Below are 23,480 nucleotides of genomic sequence, written 5' to 3'. Positions count from 1 at the left end.
AGTCTGAGCCCATTTTGCAAACGGGAAACCAGACTTTGCAGCATATCCAGCCTCCCCAACCACCAGTTGGGAAGGCAGGGGGCGTGGGGTATGGCGGTCCAGACCCTGGATCAAGAACTGCAACCGTGGCTTTTGGACCTTCGAACCTAGCAGCACGTTCCTGCTTTCCCTGCCATCATGCCCCTGTTTGTGCCTCTAGAAATGCAGCTAGCTGCTCTCTAAGGGCCCTTTTTGTACGAAAATGCTGTGGTTTTGATTCATAGTGATGATTCATAGTGAGTCAACAAGAAAAAGGTTAAATTATGTTCTGATGATTCTAGTTAAGAAAACAGGTAAGTAGGTACTCTATTGTAGAAATGTTTCCATGCGCGTTATGAGAAGTTGAGGACCACTTTGTTGTTTACAGATGTAAGGTGCAGATCCCTGGCGGGAACTTTAGTGGGGCCCCTCATCCCTTCTGATGCTCAGTGGGACTAACTGTGCGTGTCTCTGCAGCATTAAGATTACGTATCGTGCATTTTCAAGGTCAGGAAGTTCGATGGGTTGAAACCACGTGTTATTTCAGTGCATGTAACAGCATGGAAAGTTGACATATCATATCTAATCAATCCCAGCTTTCTTTCCGAAGCAGGATTATCCAAGAAAACAAAATCTGGGTATTTACAATGTGGTTAGCATCTTCCTTCCGAAGAAGTCGGTGGTTTCCAAAGATTCCAAAATCTGTAGACACTCTTATCCATCTTTACATTATTTTAAAATCATCATTGTAATTATGTCAACATTCAAACCAAAGGACATGAAGATTGTATCTCTGTCCCTTGCCTCTTAGATAAAGACTCACGCACTGCTTCTGGTTTATTTACCCCTCGAATTAGATGAGAACAGCATGGCAGGTCCAGCAGGTGTCCACCTGCTCGATGTCCAGTGCGGAGTGTGGGGCCGACTATGGAACAGAGAGAAGCATCCGAGGAAAGCCCCTGTCTGCTCGGGGCCCTCTGCCTTCACTTCCCACTCCAAGACTTTTCTGGACTCTAGAAAACTCTGGGCTGACTCACAGAATGTTGGAGTTTCAAGGACGTTTCAAAGGAATGTGGACCAAGGCTTTCAGTTTGCAGTCAAAAAACCAAAGCTCTGAGCCAAGTGACTTGCCCAACGTGGAGGCTGTGGAATTATGAGTGACAGGTGGGACTAGAATCCAGTCGTCTGGGTCCAGGCCTGAGGCACTGGGGTTGACTTCCGTCTCTGCTGGCTTTGGCTCCAGGAGTGGAGAAAAATAGCCCAGCGTTGCTCCTCACTAGGATGACTGCCCCTCGCCACCGTGTCCCTGCAGGGCTGGTGGTCCCTGCCGCCCAAGGCCCAGAGCCTCTGCACAAGGACCCAGCTTGCTCTCTTGTGGCATGGCCCATACATTCCTTCCCTTAGCCTGGGACTCTCCTCCAGCCCAGGGAGCCAGGATGGTCCACAAAACAGGAGACCAAAAAGAGTCACTGCTTAGCTTTTGACTTCTTTTCCTTCATTTTTTTTTATTGTGATTAGACACAACATAAAATTGTACACTTACTTAGTTTTCAGTGGACAATTTATGGCCTTGAGTACATTCATGACATGCAACCATCACCACCCTCCGTGTCCAGAACTTTTCCATCATCTCAAAGAGAAACTCTGTCCCCATTAAACAAGACCTCCCCCTTCCGTCCTCCCCCCAGCCCCTGGCACCCTCTGCCGTACGGTCTCTGTGAACTTGTCTATTGTGGATGCCGCATGTAAGTGGGATCACACAATATTTGTCTTTCGTGTCTGGCCTGTTTCACTTAGTATTATGATTTCAAGATTCATCCATGTTGTAGCGTGTGTCAGCTTTCATTCCTTTTTCCATAATTTTTTTTTTTTTTTTTTTGCTTTTTAAAAATGTTTAACTGTCATAAAATACATGTAACATCAGATTTGTCATCTTGCTCATGCAGTGGTAAGTACATTCATATTGTGGTGCAACCAATCTCCAGAACGCTTTTCCTCTTGAACAACTGAAAGTCTGTTCTCATTAAACAACTCCTCCTCATTTCCCTGTTCCCCCATCCTCTGGCTACACCGTTCTACTTTCCATTGCTATGAATTTGACGATGCTAGGTACCGCCTATAAGTGGAATCAGGCAGTCTTTGTCCTTTTGAGTCTGACCTGTTTCACTTAACATAATGTTTTCAAGGTTAATTTATGTTGTACCATGTGTCAGAACATTCCTTGTTTTTTTGTTTTTTAAGATTTTATTTATTTATTTGACAGAGAGGGAGAGAGACAGTGAGAGAGGGAACACAAGCAAGGGGGGTGTGAGAGGGAGAAGCAGGCTCCCCGCTGAGCAGGGAGCCCGATGCAGGGCTCGATCCCAGGACTCCGGGATCACGACCTGAGCCGAAAACAGACGCTTAACAAACTGAGCCACTCAGGTGCCCCAGAACATTCCTTGTTAAGGTTGAAAAATATTTCATTGTATGAATGTACCACATTTTGTTTATCTATCCAGCTATTGATGGATATTTGAGGTGTTTCCACCTTTTGGCTGCTGTCAGTAATTATGGCTTAGCTTTTGATATTCAGAATAAACCAAGGTAATAGTTTAAGAGAATGAAGTTTAGAATTTCCAAAGCTCAGAGCTTATGCCATGAACAAGAGTTCAGTGAATTTGTAATGTAAAAGCCTGCTTCCCTCTCTAGACTGGGGTAGGAAGTGTGCAAGGGGGCTTACTGTCTGATGCCTCAGCCACCTGCCCAGCCCTGACTGGGGACAGCAGAACCCCCAGGATAGATGTGGATATCCAAGCATAGAGGAAATGAAAGCAAGCCTCACTTCTGGGGAGCGGGGAGCCCTCCCAGAGTTCCCCTAACTACAAGAGCATGGGCCCTTAGAGTGGGGATGCCTGGGGGGGCAGACAGTAGGGTATGGGGGGCAGCTAAATGCCATCCTTGGTGACTGCGAGTGAGTCCCTTGCCCTGTAGTGGGGCAGAGTCAGATGGGCCAGAATATGAGCAGCCATGTGTGATACCATCAAGGATTCTGTCAGGGGCTGTGGAAAGTGTCTTCCGAAAGGAGTATGGGCATCACGATGCATGCTTTTTCTTATTGAGGCAGAGAAGCATCACTGAGGTTCAAGTTCAAAGAAGTATATCCAGAAATGTGAAAGTTCTTGATGTTCACAATGGCTATGTCATCCCTCGAGCTCCAACTCAGGCTCCTTTCTGCCTGTCATCAAAAGGAGGAAAGAATGTGCGTAATTTAAGCAATATAAAAATAGGCGCCCTTTTGACTTAAAGAGGAAAAGAAGAATTAGTCCCTCTCCGTCCAGAAAAGACAGGAGGGAAATGTCAGCGGATGGAAATGACCGGGAACTTTTCAGAAAGGCAACTTCTCAGGCCCCACCCAGACCTACCAAATGAGAAACCTCGGCACCAGGGTGGGGCCCAGAGCTCTGTGGTTTAACCAGCCCTACAGATCATTTGGGAGTGCCTTTAAGTTTGAGAACCACTGCTCTGATATAGATAAAAGACTGAGTTGGTGGGCTGTGTGTAGTAGGGTTTCACCATTTTACTCTTGGGAAGATGGCAAATGGTGAATAGCACTTATGCAAGAATCACTAGATGCTAGGAAAAATAGATTAGGCTCATTAGATGTGGTAACCAGGCTGCACCAAAATAAATAAATTTTCACAATGTACAAATATGTAATGCGTTCCATTTATTTTAATGCAATTAAATAATTTTGATTTTTTAAGAGAACAGTGCTGTCACTAACCAGACATCTCTATCTGATTAAATGCACAATACACGAACATCTTTCACAGATGGATGAAGTCATATAATAATTAAGTTACAGAGAGATCTTTGCAAATTATTTTTCAAAGGCCACATCACTGAGTTTTTTAGGGGGATAACCTGTAAAAACAAAATGTATTTAGATTTAAGTAGATAGATTATATATGTAGCCATAATGTCCTGGGAATAAATTTTCTTTTTTTCAAGACAATGTAATCCCCCTAACAATTTGCAGTTATGTACAGTCTTATTCTCTAGCTCATTTTCTAATACAAAAAGGCTGACTAAGGTTTCCAGTCATGATATTATTTGGATAGGAGACAAAGATGAGCTCTGTGTTATCAACTGTGAGGCAGAATGTTCTTTTGAGTTGCAGCCTTGGCTTGTTCTCAAAGTAAGAGAATGTCCTGTGTCTGGGGTGAGAGTACACTCTGTGAAAATCACCTCACCTCCCACATTCAGTGCCGTTTTTATATTTCAGTGTAGCAAAGGCCAAGATATGTGTTTGCTTTTGTTAGTTTGTTTCCTCTTTAACTCTAAGAAGTAAGTCTTGCTCAGGGGACTTGACACACTGGCCTATACCTCATTTCTTTCAAGTGAAGAAAGAAGGTTGTGTTTTTCTTGAATTAAGGTTCTTAATGGTTACAACCACATTTTAAAAGAATTGAAGGATTCAAATGGTACCACTGCTGTTTCTTTTTCCGGCGGGGGGCGAGGGGAGCAATTGGAAAAGGGTGAAGTATGCTGTGGAGTGTGGGCCCTCCCAGCCCTGGGATATTCATGGCTCCCGGCGGGGGTAACTTCCTGCTTCCGGTGCTTCTGGGAAATGAGGCTCAGGGCGTCAGGTTAAAACTCCACTGAATGTGTTCCTTCTAGGGCATCTTCCAGGTAGGAAGCGTCTACCTGAGCCCAAAGGTGAAAGTCATCCTGACCCCTTTCATCCATCCAGCACCAGTGAGCTCAGCCCGAGGAGGAGGAGGAAGAGCACTGGGCTCACACTCAGCGTGGCAGGATGCTCACGCAGCTGGGCCACCAGCAGCCAGATCCCAGAGTCAGCTGCCATCCCTGTGTTCCTGGGGAGCAGCGAGTCACCGCCGCCTCGTTATTGCCTTCTCCCTCAGGGCTCCAGGATCCTGTCCCCTCGGATTGTCTTCCTCCTGCCTCATAATCTCTCTGTCCCCTTCTGTGCTCCCTCTCTCTCTTGCCCAACGCCCCACTGCTGCAGACCCACACTTCAGTCCTCAGCCCTCCCCCTTCCAGGCACTCACTCCCAACATAGCACTACCACACTTCCAAAGTAGGAATACAGAAGTCCCTGTTACATTAGAATTTCAGACAAACAACTAATAATTGTATTGTATAAATGTGTCCCCATTATTGCACGGTGCCAAATACTTACTTTACTTGGTTGACAAGTAAATATTGCATGAAACAGACTTAGGGTAAAAATTCTTTAACTGAATTCAAATTTAATTAGTCGTCCTGGGTTTTATCTGCCAATCTTAAAATGATGTCATCCAGTTTCGGGGCTTTTATGACATCTAGATGCTGATGCCTCCTAAAATGTTTATCTCCAGCCTGGATCTCCCTCTCCTGACCATTCCTGCTGTCTCCGCCCCATTGCCACATGGATAATTAATGGATGTCTCCACCTCAACATTCCCAAAACAAGGCTCATCTTTACCTCAAATACTTACTCTCGTCACAGGTAATTTTGTTCTTAACTGCTCAGCCAAATCCCTGAGCTCGTGATTCTTCTCTTTTCTAATGCTTTGGTCCCAGTGGCCCTGCTACCAGCATCTCTTGCTGGATCCCTGCAACACCCCCTACTCATCCTCTACTTCATCCTGGATCCCATACAGTTTTTTCTTAACATACTGGCAAGATTCTTTGAAAACATCAGTCATGTGATGCCACTTTTCAGCTCATACCCCTACCAGGCTCCCCATGCCACTCAGCCTAAAAGCCACAGGTCCTTACAGCATCCTGCAAAACCCCCATTACCCAGTATACTGGGTCCCCTCAGATGTTATCTGCTCCTGCTGCCTCCTGGTTCCTCCAACAAGCCAGCATGTTCCAGACGCTCGGCTCTGGTGCCCTTGCCTCCTTCCTGGAATGCCCTTTGCTCAGATACCCCTGGAGAAGTCCTGCACCTCCCCAAATCTTTGCTGAAATCTCACCTTCTCAGGGCGCCTGGGTAATTCAGTCTGTTAAGCATCTGCCTTCAGCTCAGGTCATGATCCCAGGGTCCTGGGATCGAGTCCCGCATCAGGTTCCCTGTTCACAAGGGAGCCTGCTTCTCTCTCTCCCTCTGCCCCTCCCCCGGCTCGTGCTCCCTCTCATAATTAAGTAAATAAATAAACAAACAAACAAACCTTCTCAGCGAGGCTACTGATCACCTTATTCACAATCTAACCTACTTACCACCTTGGGCACTCCAGACACCCCTTTTCTGACTCTTGTCATTTTTCCAGAGATAGCAACTTCTACTGTAGTATAACCAAACTCATGAAATATCATTCATTTCCAGGCTCTTCCCACCAGAAAGCCCCACAGCCCCCAGGAATCTTTGTTTGGTTCCCTGATGCGTGCCAGGCACCCAGAAGAGGGCCTGCCTTCCAGTGCGCACAAATATTTTTTTGGGTGAATAAGGGAATGCACGTGTGAGGCTCGGGAGACCACAGATGACTGCAGGAAACACAGCCTCAGGTCGGATCATGCTCTCCCAGGGCACGGTTCACTGGATGGAACAGAAGAGAAATCATCTGCCGAATGTAAGTCACCCTTTGAGTCCTTCCTTCCCATCCCTTTCTATCCCTCGAAATTAAATGCAGGCGGGTTAAATGCAAGAAGAGGCTGGCCTGTTTCTCCAGTTGGGTGGAGTCCCAGGGAAGTGTGTCAACTCACCGCAGAGCCACCTGGGCAGTTTCCAGATATAAGCCTTCCCGAGGCCAATCATTAACTTGCTGGCCCGCAAAGAGCTGTTTGTTCTTGGGCTCTGTAGCTTCCTGTTCATCTCTGGGGAACTAGTGAACCCGGAAGGAGTCCCGTGACACCGATGGAATGAATTTCACTGCAATCGGGGGCTATAAGCACTATCACTTGGATATCAATAGTTATTTTCTTGGGTGAAGTTATCAATTTAAGTTCTGGAGGAGGGGCACCTGGGTTAGTCAGTTAAGCGTCTGCCTTCAGCTCAGGTCATGGTCCCAGCGTCTTGGGATGGAGCCCCGCATCAGGCTCCCTGCTCAGCAGAGAGTTGGCTTCTCCCTCTTCTCTACCTTTCCCTCCTGCTCGTGCTCTCTCTCTCTCTCTCTTGCTCACTCTGCACTCTCTCTCTCTCAAATAAATAAATAAAATCTTTAAAAACAAAGTTCTAGAGGATCCTGAAAATGTCACATTTTAGGCATGAGATAAGAGAAGAACTGATCCAAGTTATTTGCTGAAGGGACTTCTTCATCTTGAAAAAATAAAAGGGAACAAGGTGGGGACTAGTTCCTGACCCCGGTCTCCCAGCAGCCTCAGGACTCACTGTACTTGGCGAGCATGTGATTCTGGGCAAGGTGACATGGTGCCCAGGGCACACGCTTCAGGCTAACTGACTTGGATAAAGGTCCAGCTCTACTTCCCCTGTGGGATGCTCTCAGCCTCCCTGAGCCTCAGTTTCCTTTTTTATAAAATAGGGATGTTATGCCAAAGAGGTGTTGTTAAACACAAATGAAATACGAATGTATTGCTTAGCATAGTGCCTTGAATGTAATGAGCACACAATAAACTGTAGTTATTTCCATTCGGGGGCAAGTAAGTGACAGATGCTGGCTGCTGGGTCCAAAGAAAACGTTTAAACTAGTACTGTTTTCCCAAGAAAAGTGAAACTCATTTCCCTTAAGGGTGTGGTTTTGCTTCAATGAATATTTGGAAGTCAGGCAAGAGTTTACTTCTCTGTCCTGGCCAGACACTTGGCTGTACCTATGATGATAATGTAGGAAGCCCATAATCTTAAAACGACTCTCTGGTCAGGTATGTATATGTAATTGGTTCCTGGCAATACTTACTGATCTTGTCTTCAGAGGGTTTGTATTAAGTAGTAGAGGCAGGATAAATTAGATTATTTTTCATTATAAAGAATACTAAACTATAAGATACAGCCTTATAATAAAGGAAAAATGAAAATAGACCCCTATGGAAAAAAAAATCACACAAAACAATCGCACAAAGAATCTCTGAAAAAATGAGAACTATTTTAGTTTATACTGATCATATTAGGCCATCTTACCTACAATATTCTTCCTGAAGCCCTTTTCATAAACCAAAGCTAGGCTCATTTCCATTCCTAGGTAACCTGAGCAAAGAGAAATTTACTTTCCTATTAATATTGGCCTGGGAAAGCCTCAAATCTGTTGTTTTTTTGAGAGGAGATCTAGAGTTTTCTCCTGAATAACAAACGGCGAAATTGGAGTGAAAAGTTTCTCCTTTCAGCTTTTTTATGGAAATAACATGCATGTGGAGAAGCACACACATCCTAAGCATATACATAACAGTGACTGTCCCCAGAGTGCATCCACCCCATAATGCCGACCTACCAAAATGAGAAATAGAACATTACCGGTATCTCTCCTTACCCTTCCCATTTGCTACCCTCACGCATCTCCAAAGGTAACCACATAAACTTGTAACATAACTTAGAACCCATGGGCTCCTTCTCCAGGTTTTGAACTTAGCAGTGGAATCATAGAATAAGTTATCTCTGGAGTCTAGCTTCTTTGGGTCAAAATTATATTTGTGACTTTTTTTTTTTTAGAATTATTTAGATTTATTTTAGAGAGAGAGAGAGAGGGAGAGAATCTCAAGCAGACTCCCTGCTGAGCATGGAGCCCAACTAGGGACTCGATCTCCAGACCCTGAGATCATGACCGGAGCAGAAACCAAGAGTCAGATGCTCAACCAACTAAGCCACCCAGGGATCCCTGTGACATTTTTTCATGTTGTTGCATTTACTTGAGTTCCATTTATTCCCATTGCTGAACAGCATCATGTACCATATATACACTACTGTTTCTTTATATGCTCTCTACACAATCTCTGGAGCTGGGAACCAGGTCATTGCAGTTGCTTGCTGGTGCACACGATGCGGCTGTGAAGACTGCTGGATCATGTGCGTGCATTTCTGTTGGGCATATGTCTAAATGTAGAATTGCTAGGTCATGGGGATGCATATCTTCCACTTTATCAGGACACATTACATGACTGTCCAAAGTGCCCCATCTCTTTATCTGCCTCCAGGGTGTTTGTTCCAAGCACCCCATAGTCTTGTCAACAGCTGGTACATTTCATTGTCTATACGTTAGCCATTCTGATGCGCATGTACCAGTGAGGTTGGTCATCTTTTCAAATGCGTATTGATGACTTGGATACTCTCTTTTGTGAAGTGCCTACTCAGATTTTTCACATTTTCTATGGGGTTGACTTTTTCTTACTGATTTGAAGGATACTTTAATACATTCTAGATAAGGACTCATAGTCATTCACATAACGAAGATCTTCTTACTCTATGTAGCTTGCCTTTTGACTCTTAATGCTATATTTTGATGAGGAGAACTTCTGCATTGTGGAGTAATCCAGTTTCTCCGTCTTTTCCTATATGGTTAATGCCTTTTGAATCCTATTTTCCTATCCCAAAGCCATGAAGATAGTTTTCCATTTTGTCTTCACGATGCTTCATTGCTTTATCTTTCACATTGAAATCTACAATGCACCTGGGGATGACTTCTGTATATGGTATGAGGAAGCAGTCAAGTTTTATTTTTTCTGTGTGGCTATCCAAGTGACTGAGGAACTTTTCTTTCTTTCTTTCTTTCTTTCTTTCTTTCTTTCTTTCTTTCTTTCTTTCTTTCTTTCTTCTCTTTCTTTCTTCTTTCTTTCTTTCTTTCTTTCTTTCTTTCTTTCTTTCTTTCTTTCTTTCTTCCTTCCTTCCTTCCTTCCTTCCTTCCTTCCTTCCTTCCTTCCTTTCTTTCTTTCTTTCCTTCTCTAACTATTCCCTCCCAACTGTCCTGTAGTGCCACCATCATCATAAATCAAGTGCCCACGGACGGGTAGACGAACCATGAGAGACGATGGACTCTGAAAAACAAACTGAGGGTTCTAGAGGGGAGGGGGGTGGGGGGATGGGTTAGCCTGGTGATGGGTATTGAGGAGGGCACGTTCTGCATGGAGCACTGGGTGTTATGCACAAACAATGAATCATGGAACACTACATCTAAAACTAATGATGTGATGTATGGGGATTAATATAACAACAAAAAATTTTAAAAAAGAAGATTTATAGTCAAAAATGAATATTAAGAAAATAAAGTTATGTTTCTTTGTTAAAAAATAAAAAATAAAAAAATAAATCAAGTGCCCATAAATACATAGGTCTATTTCTGGGCTTTCTGTTCTGTTCCATTGGTCTATTATTTATGCTTGCACTGTCTTAATCAGTGTCGCTTTATAATACACACCCATAGCTCTTGGATCTGAAATGGTAGGTCCCTCCGTCCTTGTTCTGCTTGGCTTTTTACATTTCCATGCAAATGTTAGAATCAACTTACACATCTGCTGGGTTTAAATGGATTGCATCAAAACTATAGATCAGTTTAGGGAAAATTTACATCTTGACTTGAATATTTGAATTTGTGTCAATATTCTTCAATTGATTTAAATCTTTCATTTCTCTTAGTAGAGCTTTACGGTTTCTTATGTAAAGGTCTTACACATCTTTCATTAGATTCTTTCTTAGGTACTTGAGTTTTTTGATGCTATTGTAAATATTTTCATTTTTTAAATTTCATTTTTTTCTAATTGTCCATTACAGGTGTATGTTTAGCAGCTGTGTGACAAACTCCCCTAAGCTCAGTGTTGTGAAATAACCACCATTCTATTATGCTCATAGCGTGTGTGGATGAGCCAGACGAGGGACAATGAGAAGGACTCCCTTCTGCTCCAAGATGTCCCGGGCCTCCGCTGAAAAGACTTTTCTGAACGAGTCCTGGGAGTTCCATGGCATCATTTCTACTACATTCTATCAGTTACAGTCAAGTCCGAGGGCCGCCCAGATACCAGGGGAGGGGAAGGGAACCCCATCTCTTGATGAGGGAGTGGTAACTTACAGTACAGAAGAGCACAGGGGAAGGGGTGGCAGAGATTGCCAGGGGCATCTTTGCAAAATACAACCTGGCACTCACGCCTAGATACCACCGAGGGCAGCCCGGTGACCTGCCAAACTCACTTATTAATGCTAATACATTATCTGTAGATTCTTTTGGAATTTTATTTATACAGACATGTCATTGCAAATAATGGGACTTTTATTTCTTTTTTTCCAATCTTTACACTTTTTACTTCTTAGTAACTGATTTCTTCATTGTCCCATCAGTGATTTTATCATGTGGTTAAATTTGCTCTCCCTCCAATCCTGACACAACTATTTTGAAAAATAGTCTATAAAAATGACACAGACAGTGCTAAGATTACAAAGAAAGGATGGGGGGAGGGAGTGGTGGATAGTAAGGGGGGTGGGGTAAAGGAAGGGTGTATTTTCTTCCTCAATAGAATGTTTGAAGCCCTTGATTCATCTCTTTTCCCCCAAGGCTCAACTGTAGAATTGGCTTGCAAGCATTTATTTCACAATTTAGCCAGATGTTGGTTGTTAAGACATCCAGCCAACTGTTCCAAGACTGCCGCTCATGACGGGCAAAATCCATTACCTTGGGCCGCCCGAGGTCCTCCGGGAGATGGCTGGTGGGCGTTCGTGTGTTCTGCAGCTTCAACTGGAACAGAGACTCAAGTCCTCTAGACAGGGTTGCCCTGTGGGTGCGACGTGGTGGTGGGGGGAGGGGCTTGGGATGAGGCAGGGGATGCTTCAGTCTCTCCCTCTGTCCCACATCACTGAGCCCCACAGGGGGAGCAGAGGAGAGTGGACACCCCCCCTTGGGAAAAGCCATCCCCAACTCCAACAGGACTGATCTCCTCAGCCAGGCTCCTCACCCACATCTGCTTTCTCCAAAAGCACTCTTCCTATGTCAGTACACTCCACAAACAAGAGAAGATTTATTTAATAAGTGTCAGGACAGGACGGCAATTTGCTCATCATCTTAAACCGCTTACTCCACACACACAGGAGGAACTCAAAATAAGACCTGAAATATGGAATAATAGGCCAGGGAGTAGAAACCAAAATTGAGTGCTGAAGCAGGTGAGATCATAGAAGAAACAGACCAACAAATTACAGTTCACGTGCAAATGCTAAATACCAAGCCCGAGGCATAAAGAGTCAATACTTAAGAATGGGTCTCACCGAAAAATACTTGCAAATGGTAAGAGTAAGTAAAGCAAACGCTTCCCATGCAAGGCACAAAAATTAAAGTTGGTATTATTTAAGACTGTGAAACTTGCAAAACATCATGAAGAGATTAACAAACAATAGTGAGGTGGTGACGAGCAGCAACAGGTTAATGTATGCAGTGATGCGTGAGCAAGTCACAAAACCCACTTCTTCTGAGACTCTCTTAGGGCATCACCCCAAAGGAGAAAACCTTGTTTGTGGTAATGGCGGTACATTAAAGAGGTCAAGAATATGGTCTTTTGGGTTAGGCGCACTTGAGAGGGGGTCCTGCCTTTGCTATTTACCAGCTATGTTACCTTGAGGAAGGGACGTCACCCGGCTCAGCTTCAGCTTCCTCATTTACAAAATAGGGGAAAGGGGGCATCTGATACAAAGTGCTTACTGCCCAATAAGTGGAAGCAAGGAATGGTCCACAGTAAGGGAAAGCAGGAAGCAGGCAATATCCCACAGGAGAACAGTTATGAAAACTGTCGTATACTAAGTAGGTAGATAATTAGGAAAGCAATAAGAAGATGCTTCCGAAAATCCTGGTGAGGAAATCTTTAGGATGTGTGACATAAAAATATGATGGCATTTTCTACCCTACTATGATTATAGACAAATAAAATCTGCATGCAAGTGAGCAGAGACCGGGAAAGAACACAGTATACATGAAAATGAAGGAGGTGATTTTATGGAGAGTTAAAACTTTTCCTTAAATGTATTTACTTTAGAGTTGAAGAAGAGGTTCCTGCGGTCAACTGTGAGGAGGATGCTGCAGCGACCTGCACCAGCAGCAGAGCCGGTGGGAGGAGAGTCTGCTCACAGGTGGCTTTGAGAGAGAATTATCAGCACCACGTGGGGAGGAGGAGATGCGCGAGGAAGAGGAAGACTCAAGGGGAACTCTGAAATCACCACTCACCAACACAGGGAACCAGAGATGTGTGTGAGCACTGCAGAGCTCGGGCAGGGCTGGGGCCAGAGATCCTCCTGGGACTTACTCAACTTGGGACACAGGTAGGGTTTGTCCGTGAAGACGTTCATCAGGTTATCGGGTAAATGTGTCTGGGAGTTAGGAGAGAGATGCCAACTAAAACAAAGGTCTGTGAGTTGTCTTTCTTTCCTTTAATGGATGGGTTGAGGAGAGGAGACAAAAATGATCATTTTTTGAGGTTCTACACTATTTCAGGTGCTTCCCATCTACTATCTCATTTAAACCACCATACCATGCATTTTAGGAATGAGAAATCTGAGGCTCTAAAAACTTACATGAAGATTTAGGACCCTTTCGGGTACTTGGGTGGCTTAGTCAGTGGAGTGCCTGACTCTTGATTTCGGTTCAGGTCGTGATCTCAGGGTCATGAGATGGAGCCCCACAGCGGGCTCCGTGCTGGGCATGGAGCCTGCTTAAGATTCTCTCTCCCTCTCTGAAAAATAAAATAAATAAAATAATAAAAAATGAAAAGAATTAGGACCCTTTGTTGCAAGTAACAAAGCTAGCTTAATGAGGAAACTTATTATATAGGGGACTGTCGTGGCACCCAAAGCCAGAGAATGAGAGAGGGGGAAACCATATGCTTTATTTTTATTTTGCACAGGCTGCCGGGTAAGGAGCAAGTAGATTGGAAAATGGCGAGGGCAAAACAAGGAGGCCCATGGAGACCATTTTCTTTTTTACAGCCTCTTGGAAATCAGTCACGAAGCTAAGTTTTGTTGAACTAGCAATGGCTTTGGCTTGCAACCAAGACAAAATGAGTGATCGTGGAGAAAAGATGTCACATGCTTTTTGCCAGCCTTGGTCCAGTATTCCAAGACTAACTTTCTTTGGGTAAAACTATGTATAAACTCAAATGCATGGAGTATAGATGGGCTTTTAATAACTATGGTTAGAATAACGAACATGAGTTTAAGTAAAGATTCTCTTTTTAGCATTTTTATGCCAATGGAGTTTCTTTCAGACCGGCTTTTCATCCGGAAGCCTAAGGAAGGCAGTGGAAAGAATTTTGAGGTGGGAATCATTAAAAACGGAGCCTTGGCTTTAGCTGCTTCCTGTTCTTTGTGTTTATTGTGTAACTCAGGACAAGCGGACCCAGCCTTCCTGGACTCGGATATGAGAGATTGTCTGTAAAATGAGAGATGTGGACTAAAACAAGTACTTCTCCATCTTTAATGTGCATATGAGGCTCCTGGAGATGTCATTAAAATGTAGTTTCTGATTCACGAGGTCTGGGGTGGGGCCGGAGACTGCGTCTCTAACATGCTCCCAGGTGATGGCCATGCAGATGGTCCACAACCACACCTGGCTTAGATTACCCTCTAAGGTGTCATTAGGCTATAAGCTTAAATGGTTGCCAAATCAAGAGAAGCATATCTCACAATTAATCACAAGAAGTATTTATGTTTAAAAATGAAAATGCTTGCATTCTGTTTATAAAAGTAATCCATGCTTATCAATTTTTTTTTAAATAACACAATTTATAAAGTGCAAGCGTTGACAATCATCCAGGGTTAAATACCACTCAAAATAGTGTGCTCTCTCTTCACCTGGTCATGAAGAACACAAGTGCTAAATTCCGGTATTCCTTTGTATTACCTCATCTCTTCAAATCAGATCATGAAGCTGGTAACTTTTTCAATTTGCTGCATCAGCTGGGAGTTCATTGATTTGAATTCAGTTCCTCCTCTTGTGGTAGTTTGCTCCTGTATCATATGATTTCCAGCTACTCATTGTCCAGATTCAGGAGGAGGGAAAGCCTTTCTAGTCATCACTGCCACGTTGAATGGACCTGAAGATATTGAGAAGAGAAAGGAGATACCTGAATACTGAGAATAATTTTTAAGAGACTTAAAACACAATCTGAGTTAAGATCATTAAGAGCTGATGGACATGGGATCCTGCCTCCACATAATGATCACTTAGGATGATCATCATTGATCGAGGAGGAAATCTGACTCGTTCCTCTGCACTTTCCTCCATAATAGTTAGTTACTGAAATGTTAAATGTTCACATTAAAGCTATTTGAATGTACTTAAAATGACTGCAGTAATAACAACATAGCCTTAAGAGCCTGTTGGTCATTACAAACGATATATGACACATTTGTAAGGCTCAATTAGAGTTGACTGAAATATACAACTATTTAACATAAGATTAAAGATTCCAAACATCAAATTGACTTTACTATTTACACATTTTTCTTTGTCTACAGTGAGGTGATTATAATTGCAAATCTATGATATGTTTATATTTTGTAATTTGAGGAAATTTTCAAAGTGTGTATATATTTATATGGATTTACGTATATTTGTAATCCTGTTATCAGGCAAACGAAATAAAGCACAAATATTGTCAGCATGCAGCTAACAAGGTGTTAAGAGAACAGGCTGTTTGAAATACCCATTAATAACTCAACCATCTAGCGTGGCGGTTAAATATATGGTTTGTAAGTTAGCATTTTAGATAAATGATATTCATTATCTTAAGTACCAAAATTCAGGCTAAAAAAACTTTTCTGAAACACATAGCATTCCCTCTTTAACAGAGAGTTCTGAAAATAATCTTTAGGATACAATATGTTTTAATCATCATCGATTATTCTTTGCTTCTGTCCTAAGTCGTCCTAGAACACCATGACTTTTGAAACCTTGAATCTTTGGGTTTTTACCCACAATCACTTTCTTTTATAAAAGTTATAAATGTTCATTGTTGACATTTTTTTCAAAATGCAATAAAATCTAAAGAAACAATAAGAATCACCCTCAACCTCACAGGCCAGAATAATCATTAACAGTTTAATGACTTTTTTTGCACACCGTATGAGTCTCCATGGGCTTCCATGAAAAATGACCATATACTGAGGGGTTTTAAAAACCAGAAATTTGTTCTCTCACAGTTCAGGAGGCCAGGAGTCTGAAATTAAGGTGTCAGCAGGGTTGGTTCTTTCTGAGGCTCTAAGGGAAAATCTGTTCCATGCCTTTCTCCTAGCTTCTGGCCGTTGCCAGAATACGAGCTTTGGCACTCGTTGGCTTGTAGACACACGGCTCCAAGCTTTGCCTCCAAGCCATCCCATGGTCTCATTCTCTGTGTAAATTTCTCTCTGTCCTCTCCTCTTATTACAAGAACTCCAGTCATTGGACTTAGGGCTCCTCCTAATTCAGTATGAGCTCATCTTAACTAATTACATTCTCAAAGACCCTGTTTCCAAATAAAATCACCTTCTGAGGTTCTGGATGGACATGAATTTTGGGGGGACACTTTCCAATCCGTTATAGGCCATGTAATAAATATTTGTATAATTATAAAGAAGAGTTTATGTTTTATACATAGCTTAGTTTGCTCTTCACTTAATATATTGTGAAAGTTTCCTCATGTCTTTCAAATACAGCGTTTTAAATTTATGTAGTATGTTCTAGTGTATGAGTATCATATCATTTATATAACTAACCTGCTACTTCAGACATTTAAATGGTTTCCAGTCTTCACTATCGTAAATGACTCTAATGAATCTACATGTGCCTAAATCTTTGAGGTCATCTCTGCTTATTTCCTTAGCATAAATTCTAGGGAGTTGAATTATTGCATAAAGAATATGACTGTTTTAAAGCCTCACGATAGATCTTGTTTAATTGAATTCCAAAAAGAATGTACCAATTTACTGTCAACAGCGAGAGAGGAAAGAGCCCACCGTATGGCATCCTCTTTACTTGTATGTTAGTTTTTTGAATGCTTGACTGGTGGAAAGGCAAAGAAATGACAGCACATCTTTTTTTTTTTTTTTTTAAGATTTTATTTATTTATTTGAGAGAGAGAGAATGAGAGACAGAGAGCATGAGAGGGAGGAGGGTCAGAGGGAGAAGCAGACTCCCTGCCGAGCAGGGAGCCCAATGCGAGACTCGATCCCGGGACTCCAGGATCATGACCTGAGCCGAAGGCAGTCGCTTAACCGACTGAGCCACCCAGGTGCCCACATCTTATATTTTTATGGGAGGTTGCATATTTGTTGTTGTTGATGCTTATTGGCTATTTGTGTATCATTTTTTATGGTGTGTTACAGTTTACATCTTCCATGTCTTTTAATTAATTAATTAAAAGTAGGCTCCACACCCAGCATGGATCCCAATATGGGGCTTGAACTCACAACCCTGAGATTGAGACCTGAGTTATCAAGAGTCAGATGCTTAACTGACTGAGCCACACAGGCGTCCCAATATCTTTTATGTCTTTTTAAATTTATCCACTGATCAGCATTAATTTCTTACAGTCTTGCTGATTGAACATGCCTCTTGTTCTCACCCCTTACAGTTTGCAGTGCGCTAAGAATCCTCAAGCAGACTCCCAGCTGAGCATGGAGCCAGACTCAGGGTTCCATCCCAGGACCCTGAGACCAAGACCTGAGCCAAAATCAAGAGTCGGCTGCTTAACTGACTGAACCACCCAAATGCCCCGAAATAAATGGATTTTAAAACATAATTTGAAAAGTTATGACAACACTTAAAAATTGCATTGGCTGTAAGAAAGGTCTTGCAAGCATCTTTTATAAGCATTTCTATATGCTCAAATTAGTTTTCACCTGGATATTAAAATAAGCCATTGCCACAGATGGGTTTTCTCTTCAGATCCCTGTTCAGACTCCTTTTTAATGCCTTTGATGTCCTTCATCCTCCAGGGCATCCACGCCCCATCTCCCTCCCTCCCACCACATACCATCAACATGCCACACACCCTATAGGACCCAGTCCAAACCTCCTTTCCTCAATTACGAATGCCCACCTTTCCCCCACCCTAACTGAAAAACTCTTCCATCTTCTCTGTCCTCATGGCACACTGTTTTGTTTTGCTTTTAGCAATCTGTAGGTCTTCATAATTTTGCAGTGTGATCTAGTTACTTGTGAGCATTTGATTTTTCCCTGTGGATCGTAAACATCTAAAGAAATGGGAGTGAACACAGGAGTCATACCTAAATACCCAAATGTTATTTGAGACTATGGTTCCAGCGGTGGACATTTGAAGGGCATACCTCTGAACTATATGGAGATTGAAATAATGTTGTGGGAAGGTTAGAGACCTGGCATTTCTGGAGTTTCAACAGCCCGCCCTCTTTTAAAGTTGCAATGACACTGTTTCATTATAAAGGTCTGCCCAGACCCTCTCCAACACACTACCTGTAAATGCCACGTGCACGTGCATGCCTGCGTGTGCCTGTGTATGTGCCCGCGCGTGCAGGGGTAATCGATCCTGGGGCTGCCCTGCAGGGAGAGAACACCTCGACCTCAGAGCCTCTTCCTCCCAGTTCCTAACGTCTCCGATCCCTTGAGTTTTCGGCATTATTTCCTTGAACGCGTTCTGGGGCTCTCCCGGGTGGAGAGCAACCTCCTGCCCAGCACACGTTGCGGGGGGGTGGTGGGGGGGTGTGGATGGCAGAGTGTGGCATCCTCCAAAACAAAGCGATCGCAGACTTGCTGAATTAAAACCCAGCCGGTTTAGGACGATTTCCAGGTCGCCACGCAGCCGGGGCCGGAGTCCGTCCGGGCTGAGGCTGGAGGAGCCATTTCGGGCCGGGGATGCAACAGGGTTTGGGGAGCCGCGGGCAGGAAGAGAAAAGGCCACCTGGCGGGCTTTGTTTCTGAATCGGGCAGGTTCCCGAGCCACAGATTTCAAGCGCGAAGCTAACCGAAGCACTTCCTCGCACTAACTGGAAGGGGAAGGCAGTGACTCATGTTACACCAGCTCGCGTCTTCCCTCCCCGTAACTGCTAAATTGTAGCTTTAAAAGGAAGTGACATGGGGTGGGGAGAGACGTCAGCTGAGGACCACTTTTTTTTTTTTCCCCCCGAAGGGTCCACCCCATGGGTGGAGTCTCGCTTTTTCTTCCCAGTGTTGGCTGACTTACAGCTCCTATAAACTAGTGGCAATTCCTGCACCCCAGCCTGCTCCCTCTCAGTTTCTGATTTCTAAGCCCATGTGGCAGGGGCCGCCAGAAAAGGAGGTATGTGCTGTTCGTGCTGTTTCCAGGCGACTTCACCTCTGGGCGTGGCGGATGTCTGTGTGTCTCTCTCTGTCACTGTTCTCCTCTCCTCGGCTGGACCTCACTAAAACCTCTGGAAGGGGTAGGTACAGAACGAGGACGAGTGGAAGGTGGAGAAGGAAGTGAGGCGACAGTGGGGACGTGGAGGGCGCAGAGCCTGAAAGGCAGAGGGGCTCTGCGCCCTCTCTTTGTGCTCAGCAGGGTGAGCGTGCCTTTCCAGGTTGTGATTTACAGCTGCTGTTCTGGGATGAGTCTCCCCCTTAGGCCTCCCCCCCTTGGGTGAGAGCGTTTTCTCCGCAATAGATGAAGCCGGGGAGAAGGGTCCTGTTACGGATCGGTCTCCTGGGTCATGCAACACGTTCTTCCGTCCCTGGCGTTTCTATGGCAACCACAAAAATAATACTACACAAAAGGCAGCCCCGATATAGGTGGATTTATTTGTATTTCGGTCGGAGCCTGCTTGCTGCTTTCCGGCTGGTGATTGCCTCGGCTTGCTAAAATCCAGCGAGGCTTTGTGCTACCCCTCCTCACTTTCATTTTGGTTTTTCCCTATCACAGGAGGGCTGGGGGGAGGGGTGTCGTCAAGGAAACGGGCATTTGTAATTACCTCTTCATGACTTAATTTTTGGCCTCTGAATTTCTCCATCCTCTCTAGGAATTATAGAAGGAATGATTTGGTGTTTGTGCAAGTCCTCAATTCTGGTCTGTTTCAGAAAACCAGGACAGTTCTCTAGACGTGATATTAATGCTGGAACCAGACTAAGGGGGGGGGGGGGGATTCCAGGCTAGGGGGGGGGGCGAGCACTCACTTCTTTAAAGGAGGTGAGATCCTTGAAAAAAGTTTCAGAGTGTCTGAGAATCAGCACTGATAAGATACATTATTATCTGCCTCACAAGTTTGCCTGATCGTCTAAATATTCAAAAGAGGGTTCTTTGCTCTAGCCTGCACTTACTGGGCACAAAATCTAAGTTCAACAAGTATGAGTGATCGTCCTTAGATGGATTCCCCATGTGATCGGCTCTCATGGAGGTGAGGGTCCGTGGACCTTCTCTTTTTCAAAATTGGGAAAGTATTAACCCACCTGTGATTATTCGTGAAGCATCTGCAGTTAGAAAAGACTATCATAAGAAGAGGGAGAAAGTGTGTGTGTGTGTGTGTGTGTGTGTGTGTAGGTGGGCAGGGACAACAGGGACAAGTCAAAGTCCTAAGTTAAAACTACTGAATCTTCTTACTATCCCCTATGGGCAGAAAGAGAATTGATTTTCAGGAAAAATATAAAGCATGAGAGAAAAGTACCGTCTACCCAGTAATTAGCAAAGTTAAATATGATTAGAATCAATCACACATCTGCTATAAAGGCATAGTCTAAATGGGCCTGTTAACAGGTTGGAATTGAACTGAGGCTTTTATTCAGTATATCTGAGGAAATATCTAATAATGGACACTATTCCCCTAATTCGGGATCCCGAATTACAAATTAGCCTTTATAAGACAGATCAGTAGTCATCTCATCCTTGAATCTTAAAATTACCCGTAATTTTGAATAAAGATTTCTGAAGGTCACTCAGCCCTCATAGTGCCTTCCTGCTACTGAAGCCAAAAGCATTACTTAGAAACCTCAGAGTAACCCCTCAGCATGGAAACAGGAAGAAGGGGTGGTTTTAATGAGGTTCTGTTTGCAGAGATCCTTACCTAAACATGCTATTATCTGGGACTTAAAAAACTTACTGTAGTGCAAGAGATCTCAAGTATTGTAGATACAAAAGTTATCTGAAGATGGGGACTGCTTAGCATGGCACAAGACTAACTAGAACCAAAGAGAGTTAAAGCCCAGAGAACTAGTTAAAGGGCATAAAGCACAGAAAAATGTCCTTAAAAAGCATATTACTCTCACTTTGAAAACTCATGCTCGTACCCACGGCAGTTGAACTGTAGGCTTTCGATGTTTGCAAAGAGCATGGAAAGCAGTCTTGCTAAGTTACTGTTTTTCTAGCTTGAAAATGGTCCTCAAGGATGTAGATTTACCCCGTGACCCTGCAGAGCAGATGGCCAGTGTGTAAGGCAAAGTCTGTGATGGAGTTTCCAGACCTAGCAATTTCACAACAAAAAAGCCTTATGGAATGGAGTTCAAAGGGCAAGAATTGTTTGGAAGCACAGCCAGAAATAAATAAATAAATAAATACTGTCCTATCATCGGACCCTGAGCAGGGGTTAAAAACATAATCAACATCCTTGACCTGGGGAAGGTCAATGGAGCTGTAGATGCAAAGCGAATTCAGGGTCCCGGGAAAGAGGCTGAGAAGATGTGACAGCAAAGAAGTTGGAGTCAGTTGCCACAGGGCTGGGACCTCACTGTCTGCAGGCTCTGAATTGGGTGCCCAAGTTAAAGATCCACCAAACGGGGGTGACAGCATGTGCAGATGTGCGCACAGCTGAGAGCAGGAGGCCAGGCAAGAGGGAGACGGGAGACCAGATGCGGTTGGTCCGAGAAGAACATGACCAGGATGAGGATGTAACAGTTGGAAGGAGAGGAGATGGGCAAGTCAAAGGGAAGAAGGCAAAGTTGTCCCAGGGAACGGGTGTGGGGGCTAGGAGATGCAGCATGGTTCTCCATTCTTGTCCCAAGTGGGGAGAGGTCCTGTCTTTAGTGTGGAAATAGGGCAGGTATACTCTGTGCTGGTGAATAGAGATTCAGGGACAGAATTTTGTGTAAACCAGAAGACAGATTGATAGGAGAAAGATGTGAGTAGGTGGTGGAATCCTACCTAATCCAGTTATTTTTGAAGTGAAGGCCAGACTTAAATCAGACTTTAAACAAGTAAGAAATCTGGGAGAGGGGACCCCACCTGTCCCTACAACGTCATCCTAATGATACCTACCATCGCCATAGCTTTAAATTATGGGGAGCTCAGATGAGCACGTGGCCGACTTACTACATTTTGTGCAATCTGCTCTATTCTCAAAAGGAGGTCTAACGTGCATGTGAAGACTCTGCATTCATAGTTCTAAATGGTTTTTGATACCTACGTGTTTTGAGAGACATATGTGATCAAGCCTGGCTTAATAATCACCCAACACCACCCAGAGCCTAGGCAACTCTAATTCAATAGTCTTTGTCCAAGACAGAATCTGTTTGGAAAGCAAGTGTTGGTACTCTGAAATTTGGCTTCGTGGTATGGACCAGGGAGGACCACTGCTACGGCTGTGGGAAAGGGCAAGCTCACATCAGGAACTCTGTCTTTTAACAATATTCATTGTATCTTGTATTCTTTTAACAGTATTCATTTTATCATTGTGTCACTGTATTCTTGTATCTGCCAAGTGCTATGGACACAACTATGAGCAAAACTGGGTGCAGAGTAAATAGCTACAGTTTTCAAATATCTGAAGGGTTTTTCAGAGAGAATACATCTAATGACTGAGTAAGGAGAAAGATCTTAAAATAAAAGCAATTTTTGGTGAACATTATCATGGAATGATCTATCTAACCTGCCTCCTGTATTTTTCAAATGCACTCTTCTTCCACCAAAGATTTTCTACTTGTTTTCGATTTTGTCTTCACTTTGTTACTCCATTCTGGTTTTTTTCTGCTTCATCCTATGATCCTAAATCCTACTTTTCAGTCACCTTTCATTCATTCATATATATACACGCTTCCATCATCCACCCCTTTATTCATTCCCTCAACAAATGACGTTGACTATCATGTGGCCGGCATTATAAGTCATGGACATAGCAATAAATAGGAAATTATTTATTTCCTAAAGAAGCTGAGGAACGAACAGGGAGACAAATGTGGAGAGAGTCCCTTAAACCAGGGAGGGTTATTTTTGAGAGAGGCATTTATTAGCTAATGGCACTGCATGCTTCTTTCACTGAACAATTTTATATATAGATTGTGCTGGGCGGAGAAGGAAAGAGTGGTTAGCTGTTTGACCATTGTCCATCTTACAATTTTCTTGTATCTTTTGCACTGGTTGAGCTTATGGCTGGTGTCAGGAAACATTTGTCGATTAATGAAATGGGAAGAGGTGGGATTTCTGACCCTGGAGCCATAGAGGAATAGAGTCCAGAAGACTTACATGTTCTGTTTCTGAAAAGCATAAGCTGAGCATTAATCTCTCAAAGTTCCCTCATAGCAACTCACTTATGGACTTCCCTGGGACTATAGCTCCCTCCAGATGGACTTCAAGTATAGCATTTTTATTTTTATTTTTTAATTTATTTTTTAATGTTTTATTTATTTATTCATGAGAGTCAGAGAGAGAGAGAGACGCAGAGGCAGAGG

The 23,480-nt window shown here is 43.5% G+C and overlaps 1 protein-coding gene across 6 annotated transcripts in view; it reads left to right on the top strand.

The window, feature by feature from the left end:
• The first annotated feature begins 18,999 nt into the window (after window positions 1-18,999).
• AGPAT4 (1-acylglycerol-3-phosphate O-acyltransferase 4) overlaps window positions 19,000-23,480 on the top strand; it is a 123,023-nt gene continuing 118,542 nt past the window's right edge. For 2 of the 6 annotated variants that reach the window (XM_064598326.1, XM_054505636.2), the window contains exon 1: window positions 19,015-19,152. Coding sequence is in view for 1 of the 6 variants with exons in the window: in XM_064598324.1 (XP_064454394.1) it covers window positions 19,126-19,273 (148 nt within the window). In the remaining 5 variants the exon portion in view is untranslated. Of the gene's footprint in view, window positions 19,274-23,480 lie in introns of all 6 variants that reach the window. The other 4 variants (XM_045865851.3, XM_064598324.1, XM_064598323.1 and 1 more) reach the window with 4 other exon arrangements.

This window comes from Mirounga angustirostris, unplaced genomic scaffold, assembly GCF_029215605.1.
Source record: "Mirounga angustirostris isolate CCGP_5_RB_7025 unplaced genomic scaffold, mMirAng1.0.hap1 SCAF_8, whole genome shotgun sequence".
Lineage (NCBI taxonomy): Eukaryota > Metazoa > Chordata > Mammalia > Carnivora > Phocidae > Mirounga > Mirounga angustirostris.
The sequence above is the reverse complement of the archived record's forward strand: the minus strand, read 5'-3'. Positions and strand labels throughout refer to the sequence as shown.